General features: G+C 48.9%; 1 protein-coding gene across 5 annotated transcripts in view; it reads right to left on the bottom strand.

The window, feature by feature from the left end:
• Positions 1-223: 223 nt before the first annotated feature.
• The window catches only part of DHRSX (dehydrogenase/reductase X-linked), a 151805-nt gene continuing 132949 nt past the window's right edge, over positions 224-19079 (bottom strand). The window contains exons 7-8 of one of the 5 annotated variants that reach the window (XM_024988801.2): positions 9306-9549; positions 224-3394 (exon numbers count right to left, since the gene is read on the bottom strand). In XM_024988801.2, coding sequence (XP_024844569.1) covers positions 9325-9549 — 225 coding nt within the window. In that variant the 3' untranslated portion in view covers positions 224-3394; positions 9306-9324. The other 4 variants (XM_024988802.2, XM_024988800.2, XM_024988803.2 and 1 more) reach the window with 4 other exon arrangements.

Here is a 19079-nt window from a genome sequence, read left to right as displayed (position 1 = left end):
ATGAAGGATGGATAGATGAAAGGTTGGATGGATGAATGGACACATAGATGGATGGATGGGTAGATGGATAGATGGGTGGATGGGTGGATAGATGGGTGGGTGGATGGATGGATGGGTGGATAGATGGGTGGGTGGATGGATAGATGGATGGGTGGATGGATGGAGAGATAGATGATGGATGGATGGATGGATGGATGGATAGGTGGGTGGTGGATGGATGGATAGGTGGGTGGGTGGATGGATAGATGGATGGGTGGATGGATGGAGAGATAGATGATGGATGGATTGATGGATGGATGGGTGGATGGATGAAAAGATAGATGATGGATAGATGGGTGGGTGGATGGATGGATTGATGGATGGAGAGATAGATGATGGGTGGATGGATGGGTGGATGGGTGGATGGATGAGGCGGTCATTCCCATTGGTGAGCAGAACTCACTGATGCTACATGGAAGGGATGAACAGGCAGCCTTACTGACAAATGCACACACTGTGGGTCCACCTACTGAATCATTTTGCCCAGGGGCAAAAGGTCCTCCATCGCTGTGCATGTCCACACCACCCCCTCCCAGGCTCCCCGAACATCACTGCCAGGCTCAAACCCAGAATCCCAGTGCTCATGATGCCTCAGATTCAGCCGTACTCACCCGATGGTGCACAGGACCTCTCCAGGTACTGGACAGTGTCTCCAAGCTCTGAGGAATGTTCCACAGTCAGGTGTGGAGGGAACACGGTAACTTCTCCAGAACCGAGTTCTCTCTCTCCCCTGGTGAACAAGGGCTTCCCGGGTGGCTCAGGGGTATAGAATCTGCCTGCCAATGCAGGAGACGTGGGTTAGATATCCTAGGGTCAGGAAGAGCCCCTGAAGAAGGGACTGGCTATCCACACTCCTGGCTATCCATTCTTGCCTGGAGAATCCCATGGACAGAGGAGCCTGGAGGGCTACAGTCCACGGGGTGGCAAAGAGTCAGACACAACTGAGCGACTGAGCACGCACACCCGCCCACCCAGTGGATGAATGACATAAAGGCAGTCGTGAGATGAGACGGGGCCATCTGAGGCCAGGGTCCTGCAACGTTCCACTTGACCTTGGAGCCTCTCTTTGCTCAAGGATTACGGAATGTCCCAGGGATTCTCAAGAGACTCAGCAAGAACAAGAACTCAGCAAGCTTGTTCTCTCAATGACAAAGGATGGCAGCTTGGCCAACTTCCCCATCCTGAGCCTGTACTTAGGAACCACCTTTGTAACGATGGGGAAGAGTAGCTGGTGCCTCAAGCCATGCAATGACTCTCTGGTGACACACAAACCTCAAAGGCTGGGGTCTTCCTATAAGTCAAGATTCTACTTCTTGGAACATCATTCTGGCTGTTTGGAAATATTAGATGAGGCATGTCTCCATCTTGGTTTCAACACAGGAAGTAATCCTAGTTCTCAAACAGGACAGTCATGGCTATAGGACTTAGCAGAATATCTGAGCAGTTCTGGGAGGTGCCAGCGTTCAGGGCTGAAAGCTGCATCTCTGTGGGTCTCAAACTTGTCTGAGCAAGACGATGGCTTGAGGAGGTCTAATAAATACTGATGCTCCGAGGGATGAGTTTGGGAATTCTGTTGAAGGCGCGGCTGAGCATTAATTGTTTTCAGAGGCTCCCCTAGTGTGCACCCAAAACCCACTAGCCTTACCAGACCTTATCATCATTCAGTCTCCAAGTCATGTCCGACTCTTTGTGACTCCATGGACTGCAACATGCTAGGCTTCCTTATCCCTCGCTGTCTCCTGGAGCTTGCCCAAGTTCATGTCCACCAAATCGGTGATGCCATCCAACCCTCTCATCCTCTGTCACCCTCTTCTCCTCCTGCCCTCAATCTTTCCCAGCATCATGTCTTTTCCAATGAGTTGGTTCTTCACATCAGGTGGCCAAAGTATTGGAGCTTCAGCTTCAGTCCTTCCAATGAGTATTCAGGGCTGGACCTTGGGGATGGTCTTCACCACCCCCGACAGGCTCGAGCACATGGATGCTTTGATGGCTGAGGATATGCTGGGGGTGGGGGTGTCCTTATCGGCTGTAGACTTGTTTCTCTTTCTTGAGGTTGGAAGGAACGTGAGCAAAGAAGGCTATAGCATTTGCAGTTCCGGTGCAAAATGAAACTGTGTATTCCTTGTTTTCACTTCATTAAGAACTTCAAGATGGTGGCCACAGAGCATTAAGGCAATAGACGTTCTTCTGAACCCAGGGTCCTGTGTAGCTACACGGGTCAGTCAACCAAGAAAGTAACTTTACATATGTATACAGGAAACTGTGATCTCCATGGTTTTCCAGGTCATCAGAGAATGAACAAATGTTTTCTGAGTTTTCAAGCTTTCTGGTTCATGTAGGATGTAGTGGATTGAATACTGTCTACCAAAAATTATGAGCATGTCTTAATCCCTATTATTGGTGGATAGGACTGTTGGCAAAAGGGTCTTGGCAGATGTAACTAATGAGGGATCTTGAGCTGAAGAGATCATTCTTGACTATCCAGATAGAAGTTAAGGGTCTGAGATGAGGTTCCTCCTGGATGGAGGTGGCCCTAAACCCAGAGACAGGGTCTTTATAAGACACAGAAGAGGAGAGACATGGACACAGAGGAGAAGTCACGTGGAGATGGAGGCAGAGACGGGAGGGAGGTGGCCACCAGCCCAGGGACGGATGCCTGGAGCCCCCAGAAGCTGGAAGAGGCAGGGAGGACCCTCCCCTGGAGCCTCTGGACGGAGCTCAGCCTTGGGACACAATGACCATTTGAGGACCATCTCCAGGGCTAGGGGAGGATGGATGTCTGTTGTTTTTAGCCACGTGTTTGGGGTCCTTAGTTACAGCTGTCCCAGGACCATCGTGTAGACAGCACAAGAGTGAGCTGGGTGAATCAGCAGGGTAGTCCACGGGGACCACTGGCCCCCGTCACACAGAGATCCAAGTGATGAGTCACTGGGACCCACCAGTTGTCTTGTGGGCTCACACAGTGCTTGTCACTTCTGCAGCAGGGAGGAAGGAGGTCAGGGATCTCTGACCCTTGGCTTCCACTGTCTCTATGACCTCTGTCTGCTCTCTTCCTGGTGCCGGTCCCTGGTTCCCGGGAGACTCCTTGTCACACCATGGCTCTCATGGGAAGGGTGTCAGGATGTCTCTTATCCAAGGAGACGTCCTGCAGAATCAGGGCACCTACAGAAGTCTCTGGCTTGTTCTTCTTGGGCCACCACGTGGATAGTCCTGTGAGCTGATGTCTCATCTCTGCCAACCACAGCCGCACATGGGCGAGACGGTGAGAACCTCAAATGCACACGTCCTCATCTCCTGCTCGTTTACACTAACACCTCCTGGTCCCGTGACACTGAATCCATTGCATCCTGTTCATCTGTAATGAAAACATGGTCTCTGGAGTTAGACACACCTCAGGGTCCCACCCAAGGGCCACCAGGACCTTGAAATGAGGTCAGACATTGAGTCTTTTGGGGGCAATTTCCCACCCACTTGATGGATTTACAATTCTCCCCACGGCACACAGGGAGACGACACCCGGTGTCCACATACTATGGACCTTGGATAAGTCTGACCGTCCTCCCTTTTTGTAAATAAAGTTTTATTAGAACACAGCCACACATGTTAGCATTGTGTCTGTAGCTCCTTGTGTGTTGTATGGAAGAGCTGAATAGTTGTAAGAGAAAACATATAGCCCTGCCATAGGAAGATATCTATTAACTGGTCATTTACGTAAAAAGTTGGCTCTCTTGGAATGCTATCTATCTGAATATCATCACTCATGAATATCTATCCATCCATTCATCATATCTACCTATCCACTCACCCATCCATCATCTGTATCATCCATCCAGCATATCTATCCATCCACCCATCCATCACATCTATCATCAACCCTGAATATCTGTCTATCCATCCTATCTCTCTGTCTGTCCGTCCATCCATACATCCATCCACCCATCATGTCTATCATCAATCTTGAATATCTATCATATCTATCTGTCTATGCAACCATCATATCCATCCATCCATCCATCCATCCATCACACCAATCATCAGTCCTGAATATCTATCCATCCATTCTATATATCTATCTATCCATTCATCATATCTACCTATCCAGCCATCCATCATATCTGTCAATCCATCATATCTATCCATCCATCCATCCATCCATTCATCACAGCTATCTATCATCAATCCTGAATATCTATCCATCCATCCTATCTGTATGTCCATCCATCCATCCATGTCTATCATCAGTCCTGAATATCATCATATCTGTCTACCCAACCATCATATCTACCCATCCATCCATCCATGTATCCATCATACCTATCATCAATCCTGAATATCTATTTATCCATCTGTTCTATCCATATATCTACCCAGCCATCATATCTACCCATCCATCCATCACACCTATAATCCTAACATCTATTTATCCGTGCATTCTATCCACATATCTATCCAACCATCACATCTATCTATCCATCCATCTACCCATCATGTCCATCAATCCTGAATATCTATCCTATCTGTCTATCCAACCATCATATCTATCCATCCATTACACCTATCATCAGTCCAGAATACCTATCCATCCATTCTGTCTATCTACCCAACCATCTTATCTAACCATCCATCCATCCATCATCTCTATCATAAGTCCTGAATATCTATCATATCTATCCATCCATCTAGCATATCTATCTATCCTGTGTATCTATCAATCAATTGGTGTCTACCTATCTCTATAATGTATCTATCTTTCTATCCATCTCTTTCCATCTATCATTCTATATGTCTACCTAAATATCATCTAGCCAGCATCTATCTACCTATCCATCTGTCTGAATATCATGCCTAATATATATCTATCTACCTACCTATCCATCTATCTACCTAAACCATAACATCCAGGTACCTGATACTCTTTTAGAACAGAGAGCTGAATGAATGAACAGATGAACCGATGAGTAAATGATGTCCATGAAAGGCTCTTGCACTATATCTTAGAACACAAATCTCTAGAATCTTTTCCTGTCTTTTGCTTCTAAAGAGAAGCAGAGCTACCGAGGAGAGGTGGAAGCAAAGCCCCCATGAGCACGCCATTCTCCAGGCAGATGGCGACAAGCAGACAGGGGAATGAAAACTCACACGTCCCGGGAGGGTACCATCTGTGGCGGTGCTCCTACACCAGGGGCCATGTGCGTGATGAGGATGCGGTGAGTTTCTGGGGACAGTGTCAGGACAGCTGTGTCCTGTGACTCAAAGCTGTGCTGGGGACCCCTATGGGAGCTTCCTCTTGTGCAGTGCCACCAGGTGAATGGCATTGCCACAACACCCAACACCATGTGCCCAGAAGACCCATCACCAGAAATAAAGTTTGGGCAGTGTGCCTGCAGCCCCATCCACGCTGAAGAAGCAGGTATTAGATGCCAAGACACAGCTTCGGCATCTTTGCTTAGAAGCAGATTTGTTTCAAGTTGAACACCTTTGCCGAGAAGCGCGCCCTGCCCCAGAGGCAGGAGACTGAGAGAGAATCCATTCTTGGTTGTCTTGAGTATTCCCAAGTGAGAGTTGTGCTGTTCCTTCATGGTTTCATTAAGTGATCGTTGGATAAACACTTTGTCCCAGCAAAATGAACCCTCCTTCACTGCTGGTGAGAATGTAAATGGTGTACACTCTATGGAGAACAGGATGGAGGTTTCGCAAAAAATTAAAAAGAAGAGTTGCCGTATGATCTAGCAATTCCACTTCTGGTTGTTATACGCAGAAGAGGGGAAAACTGCAACTTGAAAAGATACACGGACCCCACTGATCACACCAGCACTATTTACAACAGTCAAAACATGGAAGCAACCTAAGCGCCCATCGACAGGTGAATGGGTCAGAAAGATGTGGTGCACACACACAATGGAATAATGCTCAGCCATGAAAAGGAATAAAATAATGACATCGACAGCAACACGGATGAACCCAGAGATTATCGCACTAAGTGAAGGAAATCAGACCCAGAAAGACAAGTACCATATGATACTCACTTATATGTGAAATCTAAAAAACCAAAAAATGATACAAATGAATTTATTTACGAAACAGAAGGAGACTCACAGATATGGAGATCAGACTTGTGGTTGGCAGAGAGGAGAAGGTGGGGAAGGAATACATTAGGGATTTGGAATTAACACATGCAGACTACTGTATCTGTACAGCACAGGGAGTTAGATTCAATATCTCGTACTAACCAGTAACGGAAAAGAATCTGAAAAAGAATATGTGTGTATATATAGGGTTGGGCAAAAAGTTCCCTTGGGTTTTTTCATGACGTCTTCAGTTCAGTTCATTCACTCAGTCGTGTCCGAATCTGTGACCCCATGGACTGCAGCACTTCCCTGTCCATCACCAACTCCGGGAGCTTGCTCAAACTCATGTCCGTCGAGTCAATGATGCCATCCAACCAGCTGGTGATGCCATCCAACCATAACATCTTATGGAACCTCAAACAAACGTTCTGGCTCACCCAAGGTATTTATAACTGAAATACTTTGCTGTCTACCTGAAAACTAACACAATATTGCAAATTAAGTATAGTTAAAGAAAATGTTTAAAAAAATAAACACTCCATTCTGGAAGCACACTCTATCATCTTATACTCATGAAGTATAAACCCAACTCTGGAAGAGCTGCTGGTTACAACCCCAAGCCTAGTGTGCTGGAAGCCCGATGTCAGGTCTGGGGCCTCCATAGGATTCCATCTGTCGAGGGAATATGGCTAGCTAACCAGCAGTCACTGGTCTTGAAATCTAGGGTGCGGTCTGGCAGGAAACACATACAGTCATTTTGTTAGGATCCCACATGTCCGAACTCTCCACGCTAGACTCTGAGAACCCAAGAGCCGTTCTCAGAGACAGGATGGAGCCTTCATTGACCTGACTGGTGGGCATGGGTCCAGGCAAGAGTCTACCACCCTGTATGAGATGTTCATACGTGTCAACAACTGTGTAAGTTTCTCGTATCAAATCATGATCGTGGTATTGGTGTTCTGTTTGTCTTTTTAGCTGCTGTGTCTGGCTTTTTGCAACCCCATGGACTGTAGCCCGCCAGGCTCCTCTGTTCATGGGATTTTCCAGGTAAGAAGACTAGAGTGGATTGCCATGCCCTTCTCCAGGGGATCTTCCTGACTCAGGGACTGAACCCCGGTCTCCTACAATGGCAGACAGCTTCTGAGCCACCAAGGAAGCCTTTCGGTGTTTTTTAAAAAATGGAAATTTATTCTCAGTTTTTTATAATTTATTTATTTCACATTAAAATAATTTTTCTTTTGGCTGCACCACGTAGCATGTGGGATCTTAGTTCCCTGATCAGGGATCAAACCCACATCCCTGGCACTGGAAGCCTGGAGTCTGAACCACTGGACCACCAGCAGGGAAGACTATTGTCTCTCACTTCTTCAGATGCAGGGCTGAGCTCCCTGCAGAGGCTCCAAGGGAGGGTCCTCCCCGCCTCTTCTGGCTTCTGGAGGCTCTGGGCGTCTGTCCCTGGGCTGGTGGCCACCTCCTTCCCGTCTCTGCCTCCGTCTCCACGTGGCTTCTCCTCTGCATCCGTGTCTCTCCTCTTCTGTGTCTTATAAGGACCCTGTCCCTGGGTTTAGGGCCACCCCCGTTCAAGAGGACCTCATCTCAGACCCTTCACTTCACCACATCTGCAGAGAACGTATATTCACATAAGGCCCCACTTCTAGGCTCCACCCATCAGAACCCACTATCCTCCAGGAACATTTTCAGGCTAACGCAGGCTTCTCATTGATTGACTTAAAACCTTAGGAATCCATCCTCTCCCAGTCCTGACAACCAACCATCCATCGTCCCCCAGTCCTGGAGACCAGACGTCTGAGGTCAAGGGGTCCCAGGGCTGAGCTCCCTCCAGAGTCTCCAGGAGAGGGTCCTTCCTGCCTCTTCCAGCTTCTGGGGGCTCCAGGTGTCCGTCCTGGGGCTGGTGGCCGCCTCCCTCCCGTCTCTGCCTCCATAGTCCCATAACCCCCTCCTCTTCCGTAATCAAATCTCCCTCTACCTATCTCTGATAAACAACCTCATGAGCACACTGGTAAGCAAGAACAACATCCTATCGGAAGACCTCCATTATTATTGGCAGTGATTCTTGCCCCAAATATGAACACATCTGCACGTTCCCAGGTGGCAAAGTGGGAAAGAATCTGCCTGCCAATGCGAGAGACACAAGAGACTGGGTTCAGTCCCTGTGCCGGGAAGGCCCCCTGGAGAAGGCAATGGCAACCCACTCCAGTATTCTTGCCTGGAGACTACCCATGGACAGAGGAGCCTGGGGGGCTACAGTTCAGGGGGTCGCAAAGAGTCAGACATGACTGAGCGACTAAAAAATGACAACCATATTCTGGCTTGAAGGATAACCCACGTCCTGCGGTATAACCCATATTCCAGGAGAGGGACGTGCCCATATTGACAGATGACGAACGGAAGGGCAGAGAGCAGGAGAGAGGTTTCGTGTGCCCACTGAAGGGTGAGGGGACAGCAAAGCTGCCGTTCTATGACTGAGACCCGAAAAGGTGGTGGAGGTGGTCCAGACGCCCACGTCCTGTCCACATCTGCATCCTAGAGAGCCCCATGGGGACTGTGTCCCGGGCTCCCCTGGCATCACGTGTCCTACAGAATTACCTACCTCTCAGGAGATGGTCCTTCCATGAGTCGTGGGGTGAGACCCTTGGTGGGAGCCTTGGGGGCCACATATTAGCCCCTAGGAGCCGGTCCTCCTGAAGACGGTGCAGGGTCACATGACCCTTGATCAAGGCAGTAAAGAAGGAAGGCTCAAAGCGTCTGCCTTTCTGGGAGCCAGGAATCAGAGACGCATCTCTGGCATGATTTGTGTGTGAGAGAGACAGGAACGCAGGACATCCTCAAAGCTTCCAGACTTCCCTTGAAAGTGTGTGTTTCACCCAAAACGTGTCTATCTACCCCAGGGTCCCACATCGCCTCTGCGCTTTAAGGAAGGAACACCGCCCATGAGGCTTGCAGGATTTAATGACTCAGAGCAGCCAGTACAATTGGACACGTAGTGGGGGATCACAGGATTCATGGCTGAGAACCACACCAGCTCAGGGGTCCACTCAGCATTCCCTGTTTCCCGTGAGTTCCCACCTGGGTCCCGACGGGAGACCCTGGGGGGATACAGAGCCCGGAGGGTCGGGGGGATGAGGGTGATGGAGAGACGCGGTTCAGTACAAACAGACCTGTGAGGGTGGCACTGACCGTGGTGTTCCCCGTCAGATCATGCTCTTCCCGGCAGACCGCTCCCGCTGAAGGTCTCCCAGGTCACATCAGCAATGCCCGTCAGCTGGCAGCTTCTGGCCCAGAGCTGCCGCTGAAGCTCTGGGTCGTACGTGGCCTCCAGAGACCGGGTCTCCTTCTCGTTGTAGAGATAGCGGCCACCGAGACCTTCCAGGGCCGGGGTGACCGCGGCGTAGACGGAAGTCCAGGCTCCCTCATCTGGGGTCTGCAGGAAGAAGGAACGCAGAGGAAGATGCCAACTGTCAGAGCAGGTACACGGGGGTCTCGGGAGCCCACAGATGTCGAGAAGGAGACACAGGGCCCCTTACCGGGGGCCCATCGACTCATCAACTCAAGCCTGGCTGGCCAAGGCTAGGTGAGCTGGCACTCCAAGACCTCGAAATGGTGCGCCCTTGTGGGTTGCACATCCACATCGCTCTCATGCATCCCCACACACATGCACAAAGGGCCCCCATTCCTCTGGACGACCCAAAGGAAGCAGCCTCTAAAGAGAAGGCTGGATACATCTCAAGAGAGCGGAGCCCTGTGGCTACAATGAGAAGGTCTTTTTTTTTATGAAGGTGACTCACTCCAGGGCTGAGACAAAGTGCGGGTTCTGGGCACAGACCCTGAGTTTAAATACTCAGGTCTCCAGTCTTTTATTTTTTTTTAAATTCATTTTATTGACATATAGTTGATTTACGAGGCTTCCCAGGCAGTACTAGTGGTAAAGAACCTGCCGGCGATTGTGGGAGACTAGAAGAGACGCAGGTTCGATCCCTGGGTTGGGAAGATCCCCTGCAGAAGGGCATGGCTACCGACTCCAGTGGGCTGTACCAAGTCCTGTGTCCTTGCCTGGAGAATTCCACGGACAGAGGAGCCTGGGAGGTTACAGTCCATGGGGTCGTAAGGAGTTGGACCCACCTGAAGTGACTTAGCATGCGTGCAGAGTTGATTTACAAGGTTGGGTTAATTCCTGCCATGCAGGGCAGGCTCTATGAAACCAGAATGCCAGCTCACTGGGTCAAAGCAGATGGCGGTTCAGCCTCGGGGTTGAACACGTGCTATCTAGCAATTTTAGAGGAAACGTCCAGACGGCAGAGACGTTCTCGCTTTCCAAGCAGGGGAGGAGATACGGCACGAGAACCGGAAAGTCTGAAAAGGAGCTTGAAAGGCATTAGGGTGACAGGAGAAAAGTGGACGCTGGGTGGGAGGCAGAAGGTTGGAATGTAACACATGCTGAGCTTCTGGGCTTAGGGCTGGTGCCTGGGCGTGATCACTGGATTACAAGATGTGATGTGTGTGTGTGTGTGTGTCTCCACATATACAATGGAACACCACTCAGGCATCAAAAAGGAGGAAATGATGCCATCTGCAGCAACATGGATGCACCCAGACAATATCACGCTTAGAAACATAAGTCAGAGAAAAGCAGATACGGGATGACGTTACTTATATGTGGGATCTAACAGAGATGATACAAATGTACTGGTTTACAAAACGTACCTAGACTCATGGACACAGAAAACAAATTTATGGCTCCCAAAGGGGAAACGGGTGGGGGACTGTAGCCCAACAGGCTCCTCTGTCCACGGGGATTCTCCAGGCAAGAATACGGGAGTGGGCTGCTATTTTCTTATCCAGGGGACCTTCCCGACTCAGGGATAGAACCTCCATCTCCTATGTTAGAAGGCAGATTCTTTACCGCTGAGCCACCTAGGAATCAAGGAAACTCCTTTATCTTATTGTCAAGATAACGGTCGTTCTGGAGCTTGTCATTTTAAATAAACTTGTGGAAATCCACTCAACTCCCCCTACCCTGGTCCTTCTCCTGTGCCTGCATGAGTCTGTCTTTGGAAGCATGACCAGAAACAGATTCAGGCCAGGAGACAAGCCCATGGTCACATTTTCTAGATGGAGATAGGCTCAGAACATCTCCTGGGTAGTCATGCTGATAAATATCCTGTTGTTCTTGGTCAGATGGATTGACGTGGAGTGCTGCATTTCCATGGCAAAAACATGGTTAAATCAGCTCGTGGAGTGAGGCTGCTTCCTAAGTCGGTCATTCTCCAGGCTGAGATCCCAGGGGTCTGTGCCAAGAACCCCCACTTTGTCTCGTCCCTGGAGTGAGTCACCCCCACGGGAAAGACCCTCCTTAATGTAGCCACAGGGCTCCACTGTCTTGAGAGGCATCCATTCCTGTCTTTAGAGGCTGCCTCCTTTGGGTCATCCAGCGGGCATTGTCTGGGGAGGAAGGGGTCCACTTCCCCTACACCTCGAAAATCCTCTTATCCGGGTAACAGTCCTTGTGATCGGCATGTCCAACGGAACACAAGGACGGCTGTTTTAGGAGATGGTGCCTGTGGTGTCCTGGACATGAACTTGGGATGCACACTTTGCCAGAAACTCAGGTACGGTCCGGAGGGACGAGATGTCGTGGGATTCTGTCTGGTGATGTGACTCCCAAGCACAAACACACTGCACCCTCATGCGTACACACTCACATATACCCAGGCACAGACATTCACGGGCACACACACCCCCATGCACACACCGATATTCACATGCTCACACACTCACACACCCCCATGCACACAAATGCATCTATATGGATACACAAATATTCACATGCACACACATATACCACCAGGCACATACATGCATTTACACACACATATATTCACATGCACACACTCACATGCACACAAATGCATACGGACGCACAAATATACACATGCACAGATATACTCAATGCACACACACCCAAGTACACACATGTATTCACATGCACACACAAATATTCACAGGCACACACACTCAGAGCACACACACCCATGCACACAAATGCATTTATGAGCACAGGCACACACACCCAGGCACAGACATTCACATGGATACACATACCCTCAGGCACACACATGCATTTACACAGATGCACACAGACTCACAGGCACACACACCCATGCACACAAATGCACTTATATGCATGCAAACACATCCAGGCGCACACATTCACAAGTCTGCACATACATACACCCAGGCAGACACACGCATTTGTATGGATACACAAATATTCACATGCACACACACACACATTCACATGCATACCTTCACACACACACACATATCCCCAGGCACACACAGGCACTTAGATTCACAAATACAAATATTCACATGCACACAGATATATATTCAATGCACACACACATTCCCCCAGGCACACACATGCATTTTCACACACATACAACTATTCATATGCACACACACACAAAACACACAAGTATTTACATACAGACATACACATTCACATTTACACACATATATCTCTGGGAGTTGGTGATGGACAGGGAGGCCTGGCGTGCTGCAATTCATGGGGTTGCAAAGAGTTGGACACGACTGAGCGACTGAACTGAACTGATGTCCTCATGTACACACGTTCACACACACACATGCATACCCTTGCACGCACACACACAACATTCACCCAAGGTGGTCTTGACCATCCAGAGAGTCCTCTGACATAGAAAAGGGACATTTTTTTGAAAAGGAGCCATTCTCGGCACGCACACATCTCGTGGAGGATTAATCACATCCACTTATCCCACTTAAGCACATGATAGATGCCGGGCTAAAAACAGCCGCCCTCGATCACCTACAGAACATTTCCAGGCCTCAGGCAGATGACAGAGAGGAAGGAAATGAGATTTCATTTGTAATGTTTTAATTCCCAAATGTTTTGACAGCTCATGAAACGGACGGTTTTATGCATTTCTTCTTCCCCGCGTCTGACGTCACAGTCCTAGGTCTCAGCCACGAGGATCGTGAGACATCATGCCTGCCTGAAAGGAAGGAGGTCTGAGACGCTGAGAGCCACCAGTGTCAACATAAAGAAGGCAGAACGCTGACGAGTTAATACTTTTGAATTGTAGTGCTGGAGCTGCAGAAGACTCTTGAGAGCCCCTTGGACTGCAAAGAAATCCAACCAGTCTCTCCTAAAGGAAATCAGTCCTGAATATTCATTGGAAGGACTGATGCTGAAGCTGAAACTCCAATACTTTGGCCACCTGATGCGAAGAACGGACTCATTAGAAAAGACCCTGATGCTGGGGAAAGATTGAAGGCAGGAGGAGAAGGGGGCGACAGAGGATGAGATGGTTGGATGGCATCACCGATTCAATGGACATGAATTTCAGCAAACTCCAGGAGATGGTGAAGGACAGGAAAGCCTGGCATGCTGCAGCCCATGGGGTCATCAAGAGCCAGACGTGACTGAGCAACTGTATGAGAACAACAATATTTTTGTGGCCCCGAATACCAAGAAAGATAGTTTAGATAAGAGCTCCCACAACAGGAAGGGGCATTGGGTCAATGGCTGGGTACACACGCATGGAAAAAAGAAACCAAAATAAAAAGCAAAGAGAGCAGAGAGTGGGATTGAAACTGTGCTCAACAGAGCTGGGAGCTGTGTGCTGCAGAGAAAGATGAATGTGTTATAATTACATAATTACACAGCCCTCTGCAGCATTGGAAACGCTTTCCCACATATTATGTCAGCGCCGCTCACAACAATCTTAGGAGATGCCATTATCCAGAATTAAGAAATTACAAAGGTGAGGGGCAGAGTAGAGGGAGAGCAAGGGAGCAGCAGGGTGCACAGGATGGCCAGATCTTGGTTCTTCCAGAGATCCCAACCCTCCCCACCGTCCTCCTGAATCAGGATGGGCATGTCCCCCAAGCTCATGGCCTGACAAGTCCCTTGCGTCTCTGCCAGAATCCCTGAAAGCTGCACTTTCTGTGTGTTCCTCTGAGTTGTGGACACACACTCTCAGCAGCCCAGCTGGCACTGGAGGCAGAGACCCCATGGACACACCTCAGGGTCAAACCATCTTTCCTTCTCACCTGCCTGGTACCCCATCCCAGACAGTCACTGATACACAGCCTGGTGTTCCTGCATCAGAAACCCCAAATGCCTCCTGAGACTTCCTTGTTTCACCTTCCGAGGTCAATTAGTCAAGACATTATGATGTGCTCTCTGGAATGGTCTTTTTTTTTTCTTCATACTTATATATTTGGCCTTCCCCATGGCTCAGTGCTAAAGAATCCACCTGCCAGTGCAGGAGACGTGGGCTCAATCCCTGGGTCAGCAAGATGCCCTTGAGAAAGAAATGGCAACCCACTCCTGTATTCTTGCCTGGAGAATCCCATGGACAGAGGAGCCTGGCGGGCTACAGTCCACGGGGTACTGAAGAGTCGGACACACACACATTTATTTATTTATCTGTGCCAGGTCTTACTTGTGGCACGGGGCATCTTTTGTTTTGGCACATGAATTAGGCTGTGGTATGTGAAATATAATTGCCTGACCAGGGATTGAACCCAGGGCCCCTGGACTAGGAGTGTGGAATCTTGACCACTGGACCACCAGGGAAGTCCTGGAGTTGTCCTCAAAACAATCTCCTTCTGTCTCTCTCCACACTTTCAATGGCCTCTAACCAGACCCTGGGTTCACCCCCTGTGGATCATGCCCTCTGGTCCATGGGACGCTCCGTGGGCTGTGCTCCATGGATGCTCCGTGGGCTGTGGCCCTTGGGAGGCTCCATGGACTGTGGCCCATGGGATGCTCTGTAGACTGTGGTCCATGGGATGGTCCAGAGGCTGGAAGCTTCTGATTCTACATCACTGTTGACATCGAGCATCTGGCATCCCTGGATAGGATGCAGCCCCCAAAATCTAAGACACTCACTGCAAGTGGGCAATGACAAGCTTGGGCTTGGGCCAATGACAAGCTCCCGTGTCCAGTCTGGAGCTGGAACCAGGTGTCCTGAGGAGACTTGAGAAAGGGGGAGCTGAGGTCACTTTGAAGGGGTCTGGGGTTCGGATGGGGACCCAGTGAGAAGCGGGCAGTGACAGTATGACCACCCCCATCTTGAGCTGTTTCTGCATCACCAATGGTCCGAGCCTAACTCAGGCTCCTTGGACCCTTGGATTGTTCTTCAGTCACTCAGTTGTTTCCGACTCTTTGTGACCCCATGGGCTGCAGCATGCCAGGCTTCCCTGTCCTTCACGGTCTCCCGGAGTTTACTCCTGTCCATTGAGTTGATGATGCCATCCAACCACCTCATCCTCTGTTGCCCCCTTCTCCTCCCGCCTTCGATCCTTCCCAGCATCAGGGTCTTTTCCAATGAGTTGGCTTTTCACATGAGGTGGCCAAAGTATTGGAGCTTCAGCATCAGTCCTTCCAGTGAACATTCATGCTTGATCTCCTTTAGGATGGACTGGTTGGATCTCCTTGCCGTCCAAGGGACTCTCAAGCGTCTTCTCCAGCACCACAGCTCAAAAGTGTCAAATCTTTGGCACTCAGCCTCCTTTGTGGTCCAAGCTAAACCTTCAGCTCAGCTCCGAGGGCTGCACTGTCTGCGTTCTGCCCTCAACACAAGAGCAGATCATCACCACCATATTCCTCCTCTTAGGGCTCGAGAGAATGGCTGAGGAAGCAACAGAGTCAGGAGCAGGGGAGTTTCTGCCTGGTACAGTCATGGGACATGCCTCCTCCATGCTTTATTAAATGTCTTCAGAGCTCTGTGCAGAGGGCGTGTGTGAGACGTCACCCAGCTGCAGACACTGATTGATGGAACGGTCTCGATTCGCTCATGGAAAGAACCATTTAAGGGCTACCCTGGTGTCTCGGTGGTAAATAATCCACCTGCCAATGCAGGATATTCATGTTCCATCCCCGGTCTCGGAAGATCCCGCATGCCACAGAGCGACTAAGACACTGCAACTACTGAACCTGTGTCTCAGAGCCTGTGCTCGGCAGTAACAGAAGATACCACCTTGAGAAGTCCTCAAGAACCGCAACTAGAGAGTTACCCTGCTCTGTGCAGCTGCAGAAAAGTCCACACAGGAATGAAGACCCAGTGTGGCCAATAAATAAAGAAAACTGTTGTTTTTTTTTAAACATCTCATCTTCATAAATGTATCAACCTGTAATTTTTTTTCTCAAGGGAAAAACTGCCGTGCTCCGGAAACTGGCTCTGAACTTGGAATCAAGTCCACGGTTTTTGGTAAGGTGCGGAATAGAGGTTTCAGAGTGGTGTACCAGGAAGTCCTCTACACGCAAACTCTCAAGTTGCAAACTCGCAAAGATGTGAAGGTGCGTTCCATCAACATGATTGACACCACAGCTCGCCCTCCGTCTACTATTGCTGACAATTCTTCAGCTCTGCCGTCTCCCACCTCCTCTGCCTGCTCAGTCAGTAACTCTTCTGGCCTGATTCCGTCGATGCCAGCCGTTGCCCTGGACGACTGTACTTGTCACGGTACTGCACTGGGAGATTGAAAATGTTTATCTTGTGTTTGCTTTTTGTGCATTCTTTGTGTGAAAAGTACTATACACCTAAAACAGTACAGAACTGTACAGCCGATTGGGTTAGTTGGGTACCCAGGCTAACTCTGTCGGACCCACAAATAGGACTTACGCACGTGCTCCTGGAATGGAACTCGTTTGTACGCAGGGGACTGACTAAAAAGAATGTCACTAAATGATGTAAAGGGACACAAAGACACATTAATCCTACAGACTCTCCCCACCGCCCAGGGATCAAGGGCACACCCTTGCGAGAATTCACACAAGTCACATACACACACATCCATCTAAGGAAGTAATTCGTATAATGTATGGTTGCGTGCATGTCCAGCTGTGTCTGACTCTCTATGTGACCCCACAGACTGTGGCCTACCAGGCTCCTCTGTCCACGGGATTCTCCAGGCGGGAATAATAGAGTGGGTTGCCATTTCCTTCTCCTGGGGATCTTTGTGACACACAGTTTGAATCTGCGTCTCTTGCACTGCAGGCAGATTCTTTACCATCTGAGCCACCAGGGAACCTTAAATATATACATATGTCCATGTGCTAAGTGGCTTTAGTCGTATCTGACTCTTTGAGACTGTATGGACCACAGCCCACCAGGCTCATCTGTCCATGGGATTCTCCAGGCAAGAACACTGGAGTGGGTTGCCATTTCCTTCTCCAGGGGATCTCCCCAACTTAGGGATCAAACCCAAGTCTCGTGCATTGGCTGGTGGATTTTTTAACCACTGTGCCACCTGCGAAGGCCCTTTTCCATGTACATATGTATATTTATGCATGTGTCTCTAGATACAGATACAGATAAATATTAGTATATCTATTTTTCGGTTTCTCCGTCTCCAAAATATTTTCCTCCTGTGTTCTAATATCATTGGTTATGACTGTCCAATGTTACTTCTTTGTATCTTCTTGAAACATAAAATACAGTGGAAAAGAGTATCGGCAACCTATGTAAAAGACACAAATCAGCAGTCAGAATGAACACACAGGCGTGAGTCCAGAAGAGAAAGCCTAATATTTACAACAGCCACATCCATGGAGACGACCTGGATATCAGCAGATGAATGGATAAAGATGTGGTGCATGCATACAAGTGGAATATTAGTCAGCCGCGAAAAAGAACGAGATCATGCCATTTGCACCAACATGGATATCCATCAGCAGATGAATGGATAAAGGACCCACTGTATGGCACAGGGAACCCCACTCACTATTCTGCAACGATCTAGATGGCCAAACAAGCTAAACAGAGAGTGGACACACGCATATTCACAAATGGTTCACCTTGTCGTACTCCTGAAACTAACTCAACGCTGTCAATCAACTTACAGCTCCAAAATTTTAAAAAATACATAAAATTGTATAAAAAAAAAAAGAAGAGAAAGGCTAAACATCACCAACTCACTGGACCTGAGTTTGAGCAAAGTCCGGGAGACAGTGAAGGACAGGGAAGCCTGGTGTGCTGCCATTCCTTAGGGTCATGATGAGTCGGACATGGCTCAGTGACTGAACAACAACAAAAGCTAACACCGCCTACAGAAAAGGGGAAATGAGACAACCAGACATTTCCAAAAAGGCAACGTTCACATGCCAAGTAATCCCACGGAGACTGTTGAGCCACAGGATACTTTGGAAAATGCTAATTAAAACACAGCAAACCCCACTTCCTGCTCCAGGATGCAAGCGTCCAGCAGTTCACTCAAGTTGGCAAAGACTCCATAGTCCAACGCTTAATGTGCATAAAGAAGATGCAAACCATCTGGAAACAGTGACAGATTTTATTTCCTTGGGCTCCAAAACCCCTGCAGATGGTGACTGCAGCCATAAAATTAAAAGACGCTTGCTCCTTGGAAGGAAACCTATGACCAACTTAGGCAGCATATTAAAAACAGAGACATTACTTTGCCAACAAAGGTCCATCTAGTCAAGGCTATGGTTATTTCTAATGTATGGATGTGAGAGTTGGACTATAAAGAAAGCTGAGCACCGAAGAAAGGATGCTTTTGAACTGTGGTGTCTTCTCAAGGAGAAGACTCTTGAGAGTCCCTTAGACTGCAAGGAGATCCAACCAGTCCATCCTAGAGGAAATCAGTCCTGAATATTCGTTGGAAGGACTGATGTTGAAGGTGAAACTCCAACCCTTTGGCCACCTGATGCAAAGAACTGACTCAGTGGAAAAGACCCTGATGCTGGGAAAGATTGAAGGCAGGAGAAGGGGCGACAGAGGATGAGACGGTTGGATGGCATCACTGACTTTAAACGGACATGAGTTTGAGAAAGCTCTGCGCGTTGGTGAAGGACGGTGAAGGACACAGAAGCCTGGCGTGCTGCAGTCCATGGGGTCGCAGAGAGTCAGACACGATTGAGCAAATGAAAAACAAAATCAT

Source organism: Bos taurus, chromosome X, assembly GCF_002263795.3.
Source record: "Bos taurus isolate L1 Dominette 01449 registration number 42190680 breed Hereford chromosome X, ARS-UCD2.0, whole genome shotgun sequence".
NCBI lineage: Eukaryota > Metazoa > Chordata > Mammalia > Artiodactyla > Bovidae > Bos > Bos taurus.
The sequence above is the reverse complement of the archived record's forward strand: the minus strand, read 5'-3'. Positions and strand labels throughout refer to the sequence as shown.